General features: G+C 43.7%; 1 protein-coding gene across 4 annotated transcripts in view; it reads right to left on the reverse strand.

The window, feature by feature from the left end:
- Window positions 1–21,133, reverse strand: part of CD38 (CD38 molecule) — a 55,321-nt gene that overhangs the window by 11,224 nt on the left and 22,964 nt on the right. For 2 of the 4 annotated variants that reach the window (XM_029948507.1, XM_029948516.1), the window contains exons 3-4: window positions 5,111–5,240; window positions 2,205–2,340 (exon numbers count right to left, since the gene is read on the reverse strand). In XM_029948507.1, coding sequence (XP_029804367.1) covers window positions 2,205–2,340; window positions 5,111–5,240 — 266 coding nt within the window. The remainder of the gene's footprint in view (window positions 1–2,204; window positions 2,341–5,110; window positions 5,241–21,133) is intronic. The other 2 variants (XM_029948498.1, XM_029948523.1) reach the window with 1 other exon arrangement.

Raw genomic sequence — 21,133 nt, forward strand, 5'->3', positions numbered from 1 at the left:
TCTTTGGCTCAGGTCGTGATCTCACCATTCATGAGCTGCGTCGGGCTCTGTGCTGACAGCTCAGAGCCTGGAACCTGCTTCGGATTCTGTGTCTCCCTGTATCTCTGCCACCCCCTCTCATGCTCTGTCTCTCTCTGTCTTAAAAACAAATAAAACATTAAAAAAACAAAAAAGAATGAAGGAAGAATCGGCAGACATCTTACTTCAATTCTGAATTATCAAGCAGAAAGGGCAGGTAATGAAGAGAAGCTCTGGAACTTTCTTCTGTCCCAAATGTCAGGCATCGGGTAGCTGTTTCTTCTGTGGATATGTGTACAGCTGACCCTAGAGAAGCAGCCATCTTTCTACTTCCTCCTTGTGATGCATTGAATTTTGTCCCCTCAAAAGATATATTAAAGTCTTAACCCTCAATACCTGGGAATGTGACTTGATTTGGAAGAAGGGTCTTTACTGATATAATCAGTTAAGATGAGGTCATTAGTGTGGGTGGGTCCTAGTCCAATAGGAGTTGTATCTTTTATTTTAAATGTTTATTTATTTTTGAGATAGAGACAGAGTGCAAGAAGGGAAAGGGCAGAGAGAGAGGAGACATAGAATCTGTGAGCACAGAGCCTGATGCGGGACTTAGGCTTGTGAACCTCTAGATCAGGACCTGAGCCAAAGTTGGCATGCTTAACTGATAGAGCCACCCAGGCACCCTAAGTGGTATCCTTTCCAGAAGGGGCAGTATATGCGTAGGATGCCTGTTTTTTAAAACAGTCGAAGGCAATAAAAATAAGAATAAAACAATATAAATGGGGCATCTGGGTGGTTCACTCGGTTAACGTCTGACTTCCACTCATGTCATGATCTTGTGGTCCAATCTGTGAGTTCAAGTCCTGCATCGGGGTCTGTGCTGACAGCTCAGAGCCTGGAACCTGCCCTTGATTCTGTGTCTTTCTCTCTCTGCCCATCCCCTCTCAAAAATAAGCAATGATTAACAAAAAGGATAAAATAAGAATGAAATCTGGCCATTTGTAGCAAGGTGGATGTAACTCGAGGGCATTATGCTAAGTGAAATAAATCAGACAGAGAAGGACAGATACCATATGTTTTCACTCATATGTGGAACAGGAGAAACAACAGAGGACCATGGGGGTGGGAGAGGGAAAAAAACAGTTAAGGAGAGGGAGGGAGGCAAACCATAAGAGACTCTTAAATATTGAGAACAAACTGAGGGTTGATGGGCATGGGGGAGAGGGGAAAATGGGTGATGGGCATGGAGGAGGGCACTTGTTGGGATGAACACTGGGTGTTATATGGAAACCAACTTGACAATAAACTATGAAAGAAAGAAAGAAAGACAGAAAGACAGAAAGAAAGGAAGGAAGAAAGGAAGGAAGGAAGGAAGGAAGGAAGGAAGAAAGAAAGAAAGAAAGAAAGAAAGAAAGAAAGAAAGAAAGAAAGAAAGGGAGGGAGGGAGGAAGGAAGGGAGGAAGGGAGGAAGGGAGGATGGAAGGAAGGACGAACAAAAGAAAGAAAGAAAGAAAGAAAGAAAGAAAGAAAGAAAGAAAGAAAGAAAGAAAGAAACAAAGAAACAAAGAAAGAAACAAAGAAAGAAAGGCAGAAAGACAGACAGAAAGAAAGAAAGACAGACTATAAAGTAAAAGTATCCACAGTATAAATAAAAAGAGAAAGGAAAACAAAAAGAAGTGAAAACAGGCTCAATAGTTTTCTGAGTAGAAAGCACCTTCCCAGGTGGGTCTTCCAGGTAAGATAAGGCGACCTCTGAAAAGTGACAGCAGAGCCACATGCTGGCCTGAGACGCAGAGAAACCCAACTATCTGTTGCCGTGGCCATTCCGTGGGACAAGGGCTGTGGCCTGGCTGCCTCTCAGGCATCAGCCTGCTCTTTAGTCCTGAGTAATGTCCTCACAGAAAGTAAAACACCTCCAAGTTCAGAAGCAGGATTCCCTTGCTCTCAGAACGGGGGAATCAGGGAGCATAGATAGCCCCGAGCTCTCAAGTCAGCTGTTTTCTAGAACACTGAGTTGATCTAAGGAATGCTATTTTATGGGAGCTTGAATTGCCGTTAAGTGTGTAGATGGCATCAGGGTTGGTCCCTGCGGCTCCTTCCTCCACACTGATCCTCCAGGCCCCCTTGCAGAGCCCAGGGCTTCTTCGCCCTGCCCTCCCTGGCCAATCCCAAACAGCCCAGATCCTCACCATTAGAGCCTGGGTCTCCACACCACGTGAGGCCGTCCGCCATGTAACCCAGCAGCGTGTCCTCCAGCGTGAACAGGTCCGGCTGGACCCAGGCGTAGTCATGCACCAGGTCCCTTGTTTTGCTCCAAAGGAGGGTCTAGGGAAGAAAAACAACCTATTATTGAGAGCAATTCAGTAAGTAAAAAACAAAAACAAAATCCACATCTTTTTAAATGAAAGAAAAATAGAAAGTATCAGAGTAAAATCCATAGAGTAAAAGTGAGTGTTGCTGAGTGCATCACTGTGTTCTGTGTGAGACTGAGAATATGGATGGAGGGTGTGAGTGTGCACGTGTGTGTGTGTGTGTGTGTGTGTGTGTTCCAGGTCACAATAAAAAATGCATTATTGTTTTTGGTGGCAGTAAAAAAAGTCTGAAAGCCAACTGATCAGAATCTTACGATAAACACAGAACCGGAGCACATCTGAAGGAGACATTGGGAAATTCCTAGTCATCTGCCAAACAGTTGTGTCCACAAGCTGTTTCCTGAGGAAAGTGTTTCTTAAAGGGCTCCAGAACCCCATTTCCTTCCCCCACATCTCTCCTGTTCCCACAAAAAAAAAATTAAAGAAAGAAAAGAAAAGAACCCGGTCCAGTAAATTTTTTCAGGATAACTGTAAAGGAACAGAAGGTCAAGTTTCAGAACAATCTTCAGTTCATGGATCTATTCCTTCCTTTTTTTTTTTAAGTTTATTTATTTGTTTTTGGAGTAGGTGAGGGGCAGAGAGAGGGAGAGAGAATCTCAAGCAGACTCTGCACAGTCAGCACAGAATCCAATTTAGCGCTCCGTCTCATGAATTGTGCCATCATGACCTGAGCTGAAATCGAGTCCAAGGCTTAGCCTACTGAGCCATCCAGGTGTCCCTCTACTCCTTCCTACTAGGAAGCAGCAGAGGGTGTAGTTTGAAACCCCAGAGGCACACTGCTCTGTGAAACTACTTACATGTGTCTGACCCTGGGCAGCGACAGCATCACTAAGCCTCACTTTCCCCATCTGTAAAATGGTATGATAATAACTGTAAGGAACCCAAGGACTTGAGATGAAATGAGACAATTGCAAATAAAGTGCTAGTCCTGTGTCTGCCGCAGAGTTATGGATCATTGGGGGCGATTTACCAGGCAGCTCTTCCCTACAAGGCCCTGTGTCAGTGCACCCTGCCGGAGCTCTGGAATAATTCTAGCTCTCCACAGAGGGCACGAGCGGCTATAATATGTGCCTGGCTCAGAGGCTACACCAAGACGATTTGGGGTACTTTTCACCTTAAATGCTGACTTGATGAAAGCTCTTCCCCATTCCACACCTTTCCCAGTACAAGCAATGTATAAACCCCAAGCTTCTCTGGCTCCAAATCTCAAGCTACTAACATTTCAACTGGTCACTTTCAAGGCCATCAAACATGAGCAGTCCATGGCCACCTATCTCACCATGCCTCAGTTTTCTCACTGGTGAAATGAGGGTGTTGATTCGTGACTTGGATATTCTGCAGGGTCTCTGTGAGTCATCACCATCAGAGGTCGGGGGGGAGTTTGGCAATTATATAAACTTGGGTCATTTTTGTTTGGGTTGAGATGGGTTTCCAGTAGGTTCACTTTGCCTGAATTTAGGCCATGTCCCCTTCCTCTTTCCCTGTCCCCAGGTCTCCCTTACCTTCCTTCTTCAAATGTCCTTAATCCTGATGATATCCAGTTCCTACAAAATCTCCACACTCCATCTCAGCCAACCACACATACACCCTAACGTCCAGATTTTCCTCCTCCCTCGTCCTGGTCACAATTTGGTCCTGTAACCTCTTCCTTTTTATCCTGTTGGCTTTTATCCTGTTTTTTTTGTTGTTGTTGTTCAGTTTATTTATTTTGAGGTAGAGAGAGTGTGCGTGCACAGGTCAGGAGCAGGCAGAGAGGACAAGAGAGAATCCCAAGCTGATGTTGCAGAGCCTGATGCAGGGCTCAATCTCATAAACTGCAAGATCATGACCTGAGCTGAAATCAAGAGTTGGATGTTTAACTGACTAAGCCACCAGGCATCCTTTTTATCCTCAGTTTTAAAAATCAATAACTCGGGGCACCTGGGTGACTCAGTTAATTGAGCATCGACTGCAGCCCAGGTCATGATTTCACAGTTTGTGGGTTTGAGCCCCGCATCAGGCTCTGTGCTGACAGCTAGCTCAGAGCCTGGAGCCTGCTTCTGATTGTGTGTCCCTCTCTCTCTGCCCCTCCCCTGCTCATGATCTGTCTCTCTCTGTCTCTCAAAAATAAATAAAAGTTAAAAAAAATTTTTAAATAAAAATAAAAATCAATAATTCAGAGTGCCTGGGTGGCCTAGTCAATTAAGCATCCAACTTTGGCTCATGATCTCACAGTTCATGAGTTTGGGCCCCACATCAGGCTCTTCACTGTCAGCACAGAACGCACTTTGGATCCTTTACCTCCCCAATGCTCCTCCTGGTTCTCTAAATAAATAAATAGATAAACAAATAAATAAATAAACTTTTAAAAAATCAATAACTTGAGGCATTCACTTTCCAATGCCCCCTCTCTGTAAAGAGAGCTTTACTGCAATCCTGCCTTTCTGATCTTATACTCTAGTAATTTTTCTTTTTTTTTTAATGTTTTATTTATTTTTGATACAGAGAGAGACAGAGCATGAGAGGGGGAGGGTCAGAGAGAGAGGGAGACACAGAATCCAAAGCAGGCTCAGGCTCTGAGCTAGCTGTCAGCACAGAGCCCGATGCGGGGCTCAAACCCACGAACGTGAGATCTGACCCGAGCCGAAGTCGGAGGCTTAACCAAGTGAGCCACCCAGGTGCCCCTACTCTAGTAATTTTTCACTCCCATCTCAAAAAAGAAATCAGTAACTGAATCCCGTTACCTTGTTACAAGGCACAGTTTGATTGGTCAGTTCCATCAGCGGCTGATAATCCTGCTCCGTGCTGCTGCAAGGGTCCTTAGAAAGAAATGCATTTGTGAATGCCTTCCCTATCTTTGAGCAGTCTTTATGTCTGCGAGATAAAACATGGAAAATAAAACAAAACATGAAAGGTTAGATTTTGAGCACAGTTGCCTGGGGAAATGTCATTTGCCAAGCGTGGACTGTGCACCAGGTAGTTCATACAAGTCTGCACGGCATTTTTTGAAGAGATGAGCCTGATCTTCCCCACCCTGCAAGGTCCCTGCCCCTCCAGGAGCTGCCTCTCTGGTTAGAGAGACAGAATCAAACAAGCAAATAAGTTAACAAAATCAGTACTGATTATTCTAAATATTCAGAAAATCAATGGGGAGGGGCAACAGCAGAATACAATGACCAGTTTAGGGAGGCTGGTCAGGGGAGGTGTCCCTAAGACATCATTTAAGTTGAGACTGAATGATGAGGAGAACATTTCAGACAGAGGCTACAAGTTCAAAGGCCTTGAGGCACACAGCATAGCAGCCACAGAAGGAACAAGGGGAAGAGTGGTAAGACATCAGGTCAGAAAAAGAATCAGGCGGTAGATCACTTAGGTGTTTTGGACCAAAGAAATGATTTCAAATTTTACTCTACTGGGAAGCCATCGGATGGTTTTAAGCATGAAAGTGGTCTCATCTGATTCTTTTTTTTTTTTTTTTTTTTTTGAGCCACCCCTGGAAAATTCTGAGCTGGCCCCACAGAATGACAGAAGTCTCTGAAACAGAATTCCAACCCCATGTCCCCTTCCAGACAGCCCCCAGCAATGAGGAGGCAGGCGGGCAGGGAGGAGCAGAGGAAGGGGTGAGGGCACAGAGGAGGACTGGAGAAGACAGCAGCTGGATTTCCTTGTGTTCGTGTTAACGGGGGCACAGAAACCCATCCTTTCCTCCGGACAAAGGGCCTCCCCTGGGAGCGCTCGGGTATCAGGATCTGCATAAACCCCAGCCTTTGCAGTGGGATCCTAACTACAATACCAAGTCAGGCAACCAGACCCAAGAGGGGATTTAAGACAAGACCCTAGTTTTCCCTTCCTCTTGAGCTTCTTTCCCACTGTCCTCCACATGTTCTTCTGCCTTCCCAGCTTGGACTGACTTCCCCTGAGAAGGCGAGGAATCTGAGAATGTTTGCAGGTCACAGGCCTTGACACAGAAGCCACCTGCCCACCTGTTCTTCACAGATACAGGAAACATGTGAAAGCCCCTTTGTTCAGGGCAAAGAGAAAAGCCCTCGAGTCTAGCTGCCTGTCTGATCTCTGGCTCAGCCTGTTATGCTGTGTGCCCTTGAAAAAGTCACTCAGCCTCTCTCTGCCTCTGTTTCCCCATCTGTAAAGTATCTACCTAATACAGATGTTCCGAGCTTAAATAAAACACCTGGTAAATCCTTTCAGAACACTGTCCTGTACAGAACAAGGGCTCACTCAACACCAGCAATATTTCCTGTCTTTCTTTTCATCAACTTTGTTCAGACCTTCCTGGTTGTGAGCAGCCACCTGCAGCCAATAGAGGCAGGCGTGACCCATAACTCCTGGGCCCGCTTAGGAATGGGCTCATCCTCACAGGGCACACAGAGTTAGTGTGTCCTGTGTCTAGGGTGGTGAGAACACCCAATTATTAGGGGTCAGCTCTAGGGTGTAAACCCAAGCCAGAGGGTAACAGTACTGCCTACCCCCTTGCCCACAGGCAATAGGATTGTCTCCTTGATTTTCCACCCTTAGTAATAATCAGCTTATCCAATGTAATGGCTTTGATATGCAAAAGCCACAGGACGACTCCAGATCAGTCATCCAGTAGCTGGGTGGGCTGAGGTAATAATAATAATAATAATAATAATAATAATAATAATAATAATATAAACAATAACAAAAGGTAGCATTTATTGGGGGGTTAATATATATTTCACATACATATCTCACTTAATCTCATACTACTTCTATGAGCAAATGTATCAGGATTTGATTCGACTTGATAAGACCTAAAATTAAAGGGACTTAACAGAGAATTTTATTTCTTGCTCATATCTCAATCACAAGACCAGTATCTGGGATTTCTATGATATTGCACATGTCAGAGACCCATCTGCTCGGTCCAAAATGGCTACTTCAATTCCAGCCATCATGACTGTATTTTAGCCAACAGGAAAGATTAGGGAAAAAGAAAGAAGGAAGAGAAGGGAAAAATGGCATCAGTGGTGAGCACATGGTCTGCTTCTTAAGGACAGGGACTTAGAAGATTTTCTATTTACTCTCATTGCATTTGCTCAGATGTCGTCAGAGACCACACCTAGCTGCAAAAGAAGGTGAGAACCGCAATCTTTAACCTTGATGGCCATCGTACATCTAAAATCACTATTTTGAGTCTAGAGAAGAAAGGGCCTCTGTCCCCGGGAGATACTACCATTGTCCCGTTTTACTGATGTGGACCTTTGAAGGCTGTGAAGTTAAGGAACCATCCCAGGTTGCAGGACTAGTGAGCACGAAAGCCGGACAGATCCCCAGTCTGGGCGAGCCTGAAGGTCGGGCCCCCACCTTACCACTACAGCATGTCCTTGTGAGGCAGGCTAGCAAAGCTCTCCAGCCTCAGATTCCTCCTCGGTGAAAGGAAGCTCCTAGCACTCCACTCCTGGGAGGTTGAGAGGATTCCATGAGCTAACCCACGACATGCGCAGGCTTCAGGGAGGGTTCCTTGAAGCTGAGTCCCTCTACTCCTCAGTCCACACAGGACATTTCAACTGCATCGTGACTTGCCTTCCAAAGCTGTGCCAGGAAACCGTTAACCACCTGGCCCTCTCCACACGCTATACATTTAACAGAAAATAGATTATTGCATTATGTATTTTGATGTCAATCAAAATTTATGGGGCACCATCATGGCAAGTTTAGAGAAAAGGTGTTTGGCAGCTGTGTCACTTTAGGAATCAGTTTTACTTCCAGTAATGCCGTGGTCTTCTCAAGAATGTCCTGTTCCAGATTCCAACTCCCTTGTAAAATTCTTCTACCAGCATCTTCAAGACTTGAAGCAGACAAAGGCTGGAGGGGGAGAGATACCTCCTGAGATGAAGAGCAAGAGAATTTTCCACTACAAAAAAATCTGGCAGGAAAGAAGAATGAATGTGCACTGAGTACCTCTGTCTACCAGATGTTTTAATGAACATATTCTTATGTAATCACCAAAGACTCAATAGAGTCTCCTAGAGAACTCACAAACCTCCAAAATTATTTTTTATGTTCCTTGAGTATGTAGACCCAGTTCAGGAAACACTACCTTCTGGGCTCAAGAATGCCCAGGTTAATAAATTTAATGGGGCTCCTTGTCTAGAAGGAGCAGAGATCTAGAACAGTAGAGTTGAAACAGACCTGGGAAGAGTTTATGATTTAACTGCCTTCACTTTCTCTCAGAGATCTCTCAGAGATCACTGCCTCCTTGTGCCCACACGTGAGGGAAAATGAGGAAGGGCAATCAGAAGTCTGGGGTGAGGCTTTATGAAGCTACTTTTTTAATGTTTATTTCTTTATTTGATAGAGAGGGCACAAGCAGGGGGAGGCGCAGAGAGAAGAAGAGAGAATCCCAAGCAGGGTCTGAGGTCAGCACAGATCCCAATGTGGGGCTTGATCTCATGACCTTGAGATAATGACCTGCACTGAAATCAAGAGGCAGATGTTTATGTGACTGAGCCATCCAGGAGCCCCTGAAGCTTCCTTTTATCCTTACACTCAAAAGTAAACATTTCACCCTGGATGTGCAAGTCACCATTTTTATTGGCACAAATACATATGTAGAATTAAAAAGGCATTAGGATCGTACTGTACAGAGACGTCTGCAGTGCTCATTTATATAGGTCAATGCAGAAAGGAGCCTCAAGTTCATTAGTATGGCTTCTTTGCAAGAATTCCCTGTCTTCATTTTTCTCCCCCTGAGTAGAGCACAGTTCCGTCAGATCAAATGATAGCCACGCCAAGCTGCTTTGAGTAAATTAACCAGTTATAAAAAACGGATGGCTTCAGGAATTCCTGTGTCCAACAGAGATGGAGGTGGGCCTCTGACTGAAGAAGCAGAATGGGGGGGGCATCTCGGTGGCTCAGTCGGTTGAGCAACTGACTTCAGCTCAGGTCATGATCTCACTGCTCGTGGGTTTGAGCCCCGCGTGAGGCTCTGTGCTCACAGCTTGAAGCCTGGAGCCTGCTTTGGATTCTGTGTCCATCTCTCTGCCCCTCCCCTGCTCACATTCTGGCCTTCTCTCTCTCTCTCTCTCTCTCTCATTCTCTCTCTCTCTCTCTCTCTCTCTCTCTCTCTGTCTCTCTCTTTGTCTCTCTCTCTCATATATAAGATTAAAAAAACATAAAAAACTGAAGAAGGAACACGGAAGGAATAAGAGTCATTCCTGGAAGTTCTTTTTTTTTTTTTTAAATAAAAATGGCTCTCCATTCCAAAACGGTGCTCCTTCCAGGCAGACTTACTGCTTGGGATGGAGACTGGGAGCCCCAGGGCTGTTCTCAAGGCTGTCTATGCCTGAATCAGACTGTTGGCATCGTCTGGGCCTGTGGTTCTCAGCTCTGGCCACACCTGACCATCACCTGAGCGCTTTGGAGAAGACTGACTGCAGGCCGACCAAATCAAAACGGGAAAGGTGGCAAGAGTAGAATTTTTCAAATGCTTCCTGTTCCCCCCTCATCCCAGCCCCTGGAAACTGCTCTTCCACTTTCTGTCTCAGTGAATCTGACTCCTGTGGGGACCTGACTTTCCATCGCTGGCTGATTTCACTTAGCACAACGTCCTCACAGCTTACCTGTGTTGTAGCAGGGTGTCAGAACCCCCTGCCCTTTCAAAGTTTAAATACGTGCCACTGTAGGCTATACCTCATTCGGTTTAACTGTTCATCCACTTCGGACAGTTGGGCTGCTTCATCACCCACTCTTTCCTTCCACAAATACCTACCTGGGTCCTACTGAGAGCCTCCCACCAGGCACAGAGCTGTATCCTCTGGGCACTCAGAGGATGGTTCAGGGCAGAGAAAGACTAGAACTAATTACAGCCAAAGCACTGGTGACTTGCACAAGGCACTAAAGCTTGGAAACACGGTAAATAGTAGAACATTTTTTAATTTTCTACTACAGAGGATAGAAACAGGATTTTAAAAAACAAACAGAAACAAAACTCCTTGATTAAATGTTAATCAGTCTTCTATTTTGCAAATGATTTTTCTCTTTCAGTTCCCCTAGTTGTTGTGACATGCCAAATCTATTTACGTTTATAACCACTACGGATTTCTATGTGCCCCCTTTCTGGCTTCGCTTCCTTTGATGGGTTCCAGAGATTAGAGATGTGTAGCCAACAGAAGGGAATGGTCTCAAAGGGTGTGTCTGCTCAGCGGAAAATAAAACAGCCTTTGAACAATGCATCTATCCAGAGCTTGGAATCGCTTGGGGGATGTTTATTTTATGGTAAGTGAGGAAAGGACACCTCGCCTTATAGAAAACAGAAAAAAAGATGCACATCACATCAAACCGGTAACTGGGGCTGTCTCTCAGAAGGAAACTAAAGGCGAATTTCCACTTTTACCCCATATTTTTCTGTATTGTTAGTTTACAATGAAAACAGATTATCCAAGCCATCGAAAAAGGGGAGTCCAATTTTTTAGATGAAGATACAGCAAAATCACAACCAATTTTTTAAAACTGAAGGGAAAAGAAACCATGGTAATCAAAACTGGTTTGTTTTTGTTTGTTTGTTGAGAGAGAGACATAGAGAGCAAGTGGGGGTAGGCCAGAGAGAGAGGGAGACAGAAATCCCAAGCAGTCTCTGCACTGTCAGCACAGAGCCCAGTTTGGGGCTCAAACCCATGAACTGTGAGATCATGACCTGAGCGGAAATCAAGAGTCAGACGCTCAGTCATTGTATATGGTTGTATATGGAAACGTTGACTATGAAAAAGAGAATCGCACTGGCCTGCTGTTTTCTTGTTGAACATAATTAAAGGACACCTGACATCAGCTAAAGCCTCTCTGTGAGACTGTGACGTGAATAGACAATATCCAGATCTCTCTCTCTCTCTCTCTCTCTCTCTCTCTCTCTCTCTCTCTCTCTCTCACACACACACACACACACACACACACACACACACACCCCAAATACCCTTGTATTGCAGCAAATATCAGTGACTGCTCCCTCTTTACCAGGGAGAGCTTCAGCTTTGTCTCAGTCTTGCAGCCTGGCAGGCCCTAGCAGAGAACGGCCCCTTTCCCTGTGCTCCCTGGCAGCATCCAGGCAAAACCAGCCTCCTTGCCCCAAAATCTCACAAAACAAGCCTGAGTCCTACCAGTCCTTTCTAACTCCCTCCCACTGAACCCTCCCCTGCTCCCTAGATCCCCCGTACTGGGGCTCACTCTTGGAAAGAGCAATGAAGCCCGTCTTGTTCAACTGCCCTGTGTTCCTGGCGGTCTTGGGCTGAGGGACTCAGACAGTAACCTCCAATCTTGAGAAGGATACTCAAGCATGAGAGGGCCTGTGAAAACTAGAGTGCCTTCAGCAGTGTTTATGCTTGGCAGAAGCTCCAAGAGCAGCTTCTGGAATGTGTTAGTAAAAAAGTCTGCAGGCTGAGCTGGCATCTTAACCATAACAGTATTTTTCTGCCTACCTCCTTAATTGGAGACCTGGAGGCTCAACGCAGTGCAGACTGGGCAAAAATATGAGGATTCAAGGTCAGTGGCACGTCCTCGCCCATCTTACCACTCTGCTCCTTCCAGCAGACCCCAGATGGTTCCTCAGTTGCCCTATCCCCCATGAGTCTGTCCTTCATGTTGGCTTCTACCCACTTCTCCCTACCTCTGACCTACTCAGACAGTTGTCACCCGGAGCCCAGAGGCAGGAGGGAACACTCAGAGGAAGAAGGGAAAGTGTATGACCACCACAGAGTGCTCCCCATGTACCAGACACTGTGCTTAGTCCTCAACTCATACTTATCCTATTTAAATTTCACACTAGTCCCGTGGGAAGGTCCTATCATTAGAGCTACTGAAACGCAGAGTTTAGCAGCAAGACTAAAGCCAAACAATTAGAGAGGGGCAGAGCTGCCTGCCATTCCAAACTTCGCTCTTTCTCTGGAACAACGCTGGCCCCCCATAGGAGATGAAGTTGTTCCTAACAGAAATGAGGACCTAAGACCACAGAGGGGCTGTCCTTTCCCTAGTTCCCAAATGAAGGTGAAGACCTGAATAGCCATGTGTTTCCCAGGCAATGGGATAAAGCCAATAGGGTACAGGGGATGGGCAGAGAGTTAGTCTTATGCCAAGGTTGAAAAACAGATATATTTGGTGGTTAAATCTGTATGTTGTCAGCCTACTTTACACTTCCTAACTTGGTCCTGTCATCTCTCAGGATATGCTGTCACCCTTCCCACAAATAATGGTTCTATTTCAAAGTCCCCACCAATAAAGCAACATTAACTTCCTAATACATTGCTCCCTCAAGAAAGCTCTCACAGCCTAAAATCCTCATCCCTAAAAGCACTTAGATCTCAAGGGGTAATTACACTCACTCTATGAATTTTCCTGCTGTGAAATCCCGCAGTGAACATTGTCTTGGACCAAAGTAAAATGAGAGCCGGTTGACTCAGTGGTTAATTCTAGAATTTGAGACTGCAGGAGCCTGTATTGAAGGTGAAGACTGCCACCTTGTGGGCAAAGAGAGCAACCAGCGAGATTCCTTGAGGAAGTCAGGATTTTGCAAGACAGCAGACTCTTGGGGCTCCCGGCCGGCTCAGTCTGTTGGCTCTTGATATCGGAGTCAGGAGATCAAGTCCCACATTGGGAATAAGGCTTACTTAAAACACTCTTCAGGAAAGAGTATCCAATGGAAAAAATACGGTCTCTTTAGCAAATGGTGCTGGAAGAACTGGGCAGCAACATGCAGAAGAATGAAATTTGACAACTTTCTTACACCAGACACAAAAATAAACTCAAAATAGATGAAAGATCTAAGTGTGAGACAGGAAACCATCAAAACCCTAGATGAGAAGACAGGCAACAACCTCTTTGACCTCAGCCACAGCAATTTCTTGCTCGACACATCTCCAAAGGCAAGAAAAGTAAAAGCAAAAATGAACTATTGGGACCTCATCAAGATAAAAAACCTTCTGCACTACAAAGAAAACATCAATAAAGCTAAAAGGCAATCAAAGTAATGGAAAAGATATTTGCAAATGACATATCAGATAAAGGGTTAGTATTCAAAATCTATGATCAACTTACCAAACTCAACACCTGAAAAGCAAATAATTCAGTGAAGAAATGGGCAGAAGACATGAATAGACACTTTTACAAAGAAGAAATCCAGATGGCCAATAGACACGTGAAACGATGCTCAATATCGCTCATCATCAGAGAAATACAAATCAAAACCACACTGAGATACCACCTCACACCAGTCAGAGTGGCTAAAATTAACAACAGATGCTGGCCAGAATGTGGAGAAAGGGGAACTGTCTTGCACTGTTGGTGGGAATGCAAACTGGTGCAGCAGCTCTGGAAAACAGTGTGGAAGTTCCTTGAAAAATCAAAAATAAAACTACCCGGCAACTAGCAATAGAACTAGTAGAAATTTATCTAAAGAATACAGGAGTGTTGATTCATAGGAGCACGTGTGCCCGAATATTTATAGCAGCATTTTCAACAACAGCCAAATTATGCAGAGAGCCTAAATGTCCATCAACTGAAGAATGAATTTTTAAAAATGTCGTTTATATATACAATGGAATACTACTCAGCAATGAGAAAGAATGAAATCCTGTCATTTGCAGCAATGTGGATGGAACTGGAAGGTATTATGCTAAGTGAAATAAGCCAGCCAGAAAAAGACAGATATCATATGTTTTCATTCCTATGTGAAACTTGAGAAACTTAAGAGAAGGCCATGGGAGAAGCGAAGGGGAAAAAATAGTTATACACAGAGAGGGAGGGAGGCAAACCATAAGAGACTCTTAAATATAGAGAACAACCTGAGAATTGGGGGGGAGCGGGGGAGAGGAAAAATGGGTGATGGACATTGAAGGGGGTACTTGTTGGGATGACCACAGGGTGTTGTATGTAAGCAACGAATTACGGGAATGCACCCCCAAAACCAAGAGCACACTGTATACACTGTATGTTAGCCAACTTGACAAATTATATTTTTAAAAATTCTTCAGAAAAGCTCAGAAGTTGTCAATTCCATTAATCTGGCCTTAAATGCCTGGTACTCTCAAAAACAGCAAAGAAGCCAGTATGGGTGGTGGCTGGAGCAGAGAAAGCCAGGTGGACAGTAGACAGAAAGGAAGGCATACTGGGTGGAGCTTCCTGAGCCATTGTCAGAAATTTAGCTTCTACACATGGAGAACTGTGGAGCCATAGATGATTCAGAGCACAGGAAGCACATGGGCTTACTTAAGTTTCAAAGGATTTCTATGATGACTTCATTGAGTATAGTCTGAAAGAAAAAGATAGACCAGTAATGTGGACAAGTACCCGCAGTGATGTGGACCAGGGCAGTAGGAGTAGAGATGTTGAGAACTGATAGATTCCCTTCAGCCTTACATTTCCTAGTGGATTAGATGCGTGGTGTTAAAGAAATAAGGAGTCAATAATAATTCCAAGGTTCGTAGCCTGAGACGCTGGAAGGATGGAACTGCCATGAACTTGGATGAAGAGGCTTAGGTGGAGATGGCATTGATCAGTTCAGTTTCAAACAGGCTGAGCTTGAAATTTCTATTAGACATGCAAGTGGAGCTGTGGAATAAGCAGATGGGTATCTGAGTCTGACGTTCCAGAAGAAGAAAGCCATGAAACTACCTGAGATCAGCATCCAAACACAAAGAAGAGAAGCTTACCAAGGATTGAGCTTGAGGCAATCCAACAGAAGAGTAGGGAGAAAAACCCAATAAAGACTGGAATGCAGAACAAAAGGCAGGAGAATGGGCAGCCAAGTGAAGGAAGTATATTAAGCTGGTGGAAGTGATGAACTGTGTCAGATGTTCTTGATTAGTCAAGGAATATGAATACTGAGAACTGATTGAATTATCACCAAGGAAGGGCTGTTTTAAGTTCCAAATGCAATGGGGTGGGGGTGGGGGCTATCTTTTTGTTATTGATTACTAGGTTTGTTTTGGTTTTTGATTTTGGTTTTTTGCCTTAAGTCATATCATGTATTTTGTAAATTTACTTGGGGGAAGATTGTGGGAAATGCTGTCTATATTTAAATATTTTATAAATGTATCATTAAGAAGGTAATATCCCTGAATTCATCCTGCTGGGCCCTCACTGTTCATGTCCATTTCAAGCCTGAGCATGTCTTCTCCTAGAATATTAAGCAAGCCAGTTCCTCATTAATCATCTATTGGAATGAAAATTTTCCTAAAACTGTAAAGCTAAAGAAATGAGTAAAATAAATTTAATGTTGAGGTTTGATCCATCTGTGACAGTTCCTTGTAATCCCTTAGTTCAAATGTCTGTACTCATTAAGATCTATTATCAGGGTGTCTGGCTGGCTCAGTGACTCTTGATTTCATCTCAGGTCATGATCCCAAGGTTGTTGGATGAAGCCCCGCATCAGGCGCTGCACTGAGCTTGGATCCTGTTTCAGATTCTCTCTCCCTCTGCTCCTCTTCCTGCCTTTCTCTCTCTCTAAAATAAAAAAAATGTATTATCATCACTATAATATCCAAATGTTAACCCTAATCCATTATGACCAAGATCCTCATAAAAGGGAGCAATTTGGATGCACAGAAGGAAGACATTATGAAGACACAGGGAGACCATCCTATACCAGACAAGAACACCTGAGGATTTTTAGGTGCTCCTAGGTGTTGCGAAAGTAACTAGGAACAGAGATATGGAACAGATTCTTCCTCACAGCCTTCAGAAAGAACAAGCCCTTCTGACACCTTGACTTCAGATTTCTGGCTCCAGAAATGTGAGACAATGCATTTCCATTGTTTAAGCCACCCAGTTAGTGGTGCTTCCTTACTGCAGTCCTAGCAAACTAACACACTCCATAAAGGGAAGATGAACTACTCCATGACTTAGTACTTCTATCTCTAGCTAAATGCCTTTGGAAGAAATCATATGCCGAGTAGACTTGTATGTCCTGGCATTGCTTATGCCAGCAGAAACTGAGGATAAGGGAAAAGATTAATTAATCTAAGATATGGTCATTCAGTAGGATATCAAGTTGAAATAAATGAACTGGAGCTCATATATGAACAAGGATAAATCTCTGAAACAACATGAATACAATTACAAAGTATATTGGTTACAAGAAAAAGCAAAGCTTACTCTACAGGTCAAAAAACAAAATAAAAAATAAAATCAGAATGCAAAAACATCTTCCCTGACCAGGTTGATAAAAGAAAAATCAGAAATTTTGAAAACACCCTCCGTTGTCCAGGTATGACAAACCAGAACCTTCCATTGCCTCAAGAGGTGATTTGCCTCATAGGGAGAAATTTGGTTATTTTCAAAATTAAAAATGGTACATCCTTGAATTTAGCGATTCCTCTTCCAAGATAATAGCTTATACAAGAATTTATTGCAGCACTGTTTGCAATATATTACAAAAGGCTTTAAACAACCTCAATTGTCCATCAGTACAAATCTAAAATATGGGAAAATCCATACTCTGAAATATGATGTACCTATTAGAACGAGACAGACCTACACTGATAATCAGGATACAATTGTAAAATAAAAAAAGAAGAGTGAGGCACAGAGGTGACAATGTGTTGGGGGGGGGCGGGGAGAGAATACGGGGAAAATGCTTATATATCCAGAGAGCATTTCTAGAAAGATGCAAGAGAGACACGCAAAAGTATTTGCCTCTGAGAAAGAAGGCGAATTGCAGGGAGGTGTATTTTGATTTTACCTGTCACATGTTCTTTCTTTAAAACCTAAAAAACAAATCTGAAGCAAATATGACAACCATGCACACCTGTTAAGTCTTTATGACAAGTAGACAGGGACCTGTAATATTCCATAGATATTTCAGTGTGCTTCATATTTTTATAATTTAACATTTTTAGCTTTGAAAAAGACAAATTAAGGGGAGATACTGACCTGAGAATAAGGAATATTGAAGAAAACAAAAGACACCCTTTGTGAGGGAAGAATGACGTAAACTAGCCAGGTAAATACAAAGGAGACCATTGGTGGTGGTAAATGAATGTGTTCCTATCCAGGGGCTCAACAGTCCTTTTGAAAAAATTGTGTCTAGAAGTGCTAAAACATTAAATGTGATCGATGGTCTTTGATCTAAGTCTCAAACATTCCTTTGTAATTTTACATCTCTCACAGTTTCTGTATGTTTTTAGTCTTTCTTTGCTCTTGAAGAATTCCCAAGGAGATTTGACTACTGCCAACTTTGACTGCTCTCTGGATATGTTCATTCATCAATAACTTCTTACTCCCAGGAGATACAATAATGAGGAAGGCAACTTTATTATGAATCATACAATATTTAAATTATGAGGGGCTCCTGGGTGCCTTAGCCCTTAAGAGGCTGACTATTGATCTCAACTCAGGTCATAATTTCACGGTCATGAGATTCAGCCCCATGTTGGGCTCTGTGCTGACAGTTTGAAGCCTATTTGGGATTCTCTCTCTCCTTCTCTTTCTGCCTCTGCACTGCTCACATGCTTGCTCGCTCTCTTAAAATAAATAAATAAATAAATAAATAAATAAATAAATAAATAAATAAATAAAAACTGTGAGGTCCCAATACAGCAATGAGTATAATATTTGCTTGATAGTCATAATCAGAGTAACATTTGAACAGAATCAAGACAAATATGGATCAAGACCAAGTAAAAATATGCCTTGGAGAATTTCTAATGCCCCTTCAAATCAGACTTTACTGCTTCAAAGCATCCAAGGACCAAAGATGTAGAATACTTTCTACCATATAGATGCATCATGTTTGACATATTTTATTAGGAAATGGAAAACTGGAGCTTAGCAATTTTTGTAAATGTCATACAGAATTTAAATTAGCTCTATAAGAAGTGCTGATGCATAGGGGCACATGTACCCCAATGTTTATAGTGGCACTTTCAACAATAGCCAAATCATGGAAAGAGCCTAAATGTCCATCAACTGATGAATGGATCAAGGAGATGTGGTTTATATACACAATGGAGTACTACATGGCAATAAGAAAGAATGAAATATGGCCATTCATAGCAACATGGATGGACCCAAGGGTGTCATGCTAAGTGAAATAAGTCAGGCAGAGAAGGACAGATACCATATGTTTTCACTCATATGTCTAACAGGAGAAACTTAACAGAGGACCATGAGGGAGGGGAAGGGGGAAAACTAGTTAGGGAGAGGGAGGGAGGCAAACCATGAGAGACACTTGAATATTGAGAACAAACTGAGGGCTGATGGGGGAGGAGGAGAGGGAAAAGGGAGTGATGGACATGGAAGAGGGTACTTTTAGGGATGAGCACTGTGTGTTACATGGAAACCAACTTGACAATAAACTGTATAAGAAAAAAAGAGAGAGGAAGAAAAAAATTAGCTCTGCCAAACTGTTTGTTCTGAAACCATCCATTTAAGCAGCTCTACATTGTCCTTTTCTGATTCTCCTTTTTATTTATTTGTTTGGATACAGGAGCAAGATGGAGGAGAGGAAGGGAGCTCTGTAAACTCCGTCTGCCCCATCTATCGAACTGAGAAGGACATTACTCTCATCTGCAAGAGCAGAAGGAGAAAATATGGACTCCAGAAAGAAGAGAACTTCAAGGATACCTGAGTGGGTGAGTGCGAACTGGGGAGATCTGAAAACGGGCCAGCCCGAGATGGGCAGGGGAGGCGGGAGCCCCACCCCAACACGGGGCAAATGCGAGCAGAGCCTGTGAGACAAAGGAAAGGGACAGAGTGACTGAACACACTTGTAGTACTGTCTCTGGGGAAGAGGTAAGGAACACTTGGCCTTGCTTGGAGAGAGAAACTCACTCCATAGATAACTACTGGGTAGCCGGAATCCCAAGCCCGGGTGGCACAAGGGAAAGAACAGCTTCCAGCCCTGCGCCATCCCAGCTGGGAATCAGCAGTGGCGAGAGCGGCCACAGCTGCTGCGACTGCATTGGTGGCAGCGGCCCCGGAGGCTGCGGCACCAGGGGCGCTCACTTCGAACTCGGTTTTGGGAGCGGGACCACGCACCTCATTTCCACGGCACATCTTGCCCCCTGCATTGGCCACACGAATCCCAAATCCCGGGTGCCCACAGGGAAAAAATAGGGCATGATCCCCAGTAGGGAGTTGGTGGCAGTGGAGGCCTGGGCACACGCTTAGGCTGCAGGAAGTTCCAGCTCATTTCCAGCAGCACACAGCACCTTGAGCAACAGCTGTCCGAAGCCAAGAGAGACTGAATTTTTCCCCCATTGCAATCGTGATCCCAGCTGGGGGTGGGGACTCCGCAGTTGGGTCTGTGAAGGTGCACACTTCACCTCCTGCTGCTCATTTCGCCTCAGGCAGGGGCAGCCAAAATCCCTGCCTGAGCCAAGATGAACCAATTCCTCTGCCTAAGAAGCCAGCCACCAAAGCAAATACATCTCATCTGTGGTAGCATAAACGTGCATGGACTGGAACTTTGAACCGAGGCGGGCCTGGAAAATACAGCTCGGCTCAATTGCGGCCCAAGGAGATCAGACTCATTAGAGTGGCCTACAGTGCGTAGTTCAGCGGAGCTTGGCATGCTGCCGATCTAATCTCTGCAGACACCAAGGTGGAGCCTCTGAGAGCAGCCTCCGAGACCTAACACACCAAACCACGCCTAACAACGAGGGGGAGCTGCTGGGGTCTTTTCTTTTTTCTTTTCTTATAAAAAAATTTTTTCTTCACTTTTTTCATACTTATTTCTTTGTTATTGTTACCTTTTTTTTACTTAATTCTTTTAAATTTTTACTCCTTATTTTCCTTTCTCCTTTCTCCCTTTCTTTTTCACCTTCTTGCAATCCAGATATATTCTCCTGTATCCCATCCTTACCTCTACCCTCAACTGGTCATACACTTTTAGACTGTCCACTGTCCTTTGTTATCTCCGACCCCCTTTTATTTTTTTTTCTTTTATCTTCTTCTCTTCTTTTCGTCTCTTTCCTTTCCATTTTCTTTCTTTTCTTCCCCCCTTTTAATGTGTTTCTTTGTTTGATTTGTCTGTGTGTCTGTGTGCTTCTGTTCCCTCTGTGTTTGTCTGTCTGTTTTCCTTCTTAGGACTACACCAAGAAATAAGCCAAAGTGTGCAAGATGGTGAGTCCCAAATATTGCTGAGTAGGGAAATAAAATACTCACAGGCACAACAAGAGAAACTTAGAGACACCATTAAGAGAATATTTCCTGAAATGACAGGCCCTGGACAGTCAATAAGCCTCCTTTAACAAAGAAATATTGATAGGTGCACAGCACACAACGAGCTTTCTAAAGGTGACAAGAGACAGAAAACTAGCAAAAATGACAAAACGAAGAAACTCTCCCCTGAAGAACCTCCAGAAGGAAGTCAAAGCCACAGAACTGCTCAAGGCAGATCTAGACAACAACATACCAGATCAAGAATTCAAAAAATTTGTCATAAAATTAATCACTGGAGTTGAGAGAAACATCAAAGAATCAACTGAGACAATGACTAGGCGCCTTGAAAATAGGTGTGATGAATTAAAAAAGGCTATAGATGAGGTGAATAACAAACTGGAGGCAGCCACCTCGAGGATTGATGAGGCAGAGAGAAGAATAGGTGAATTAGAAGATATAGTTATAGCAAAAGAGAAAGCTGAAAAAAAAGAGAGAGAAATTAATCCAGGAGCAGGAAAGGAGAATTCGAGATCTGAGTGATACAATCAAATGGAACAACATCCGTCTCATAGGAATTCCTGAAGAGGAAGACAGAGAGAAAGGGCCTGAAGGGATACTTGACCAAATTATAACTGAGAATT

Source organism: Suricata suricatta, chromosome 1 (genome assembly GCF_006229205.1).
Source record: "Suricata suricatta isolate VVHF042 chromosome 1, meerkat_22Aug2017_6uvM2_HiC, whole genome shotgun sequence".
In the NCBI taxonomy this organism is placed as follows: domain Eukaryota; kingdom Metazoa; phylum Chordata; class Mammalia; order Carnivora; family Herpestidae; genus Suricata; species Suricata suricatta.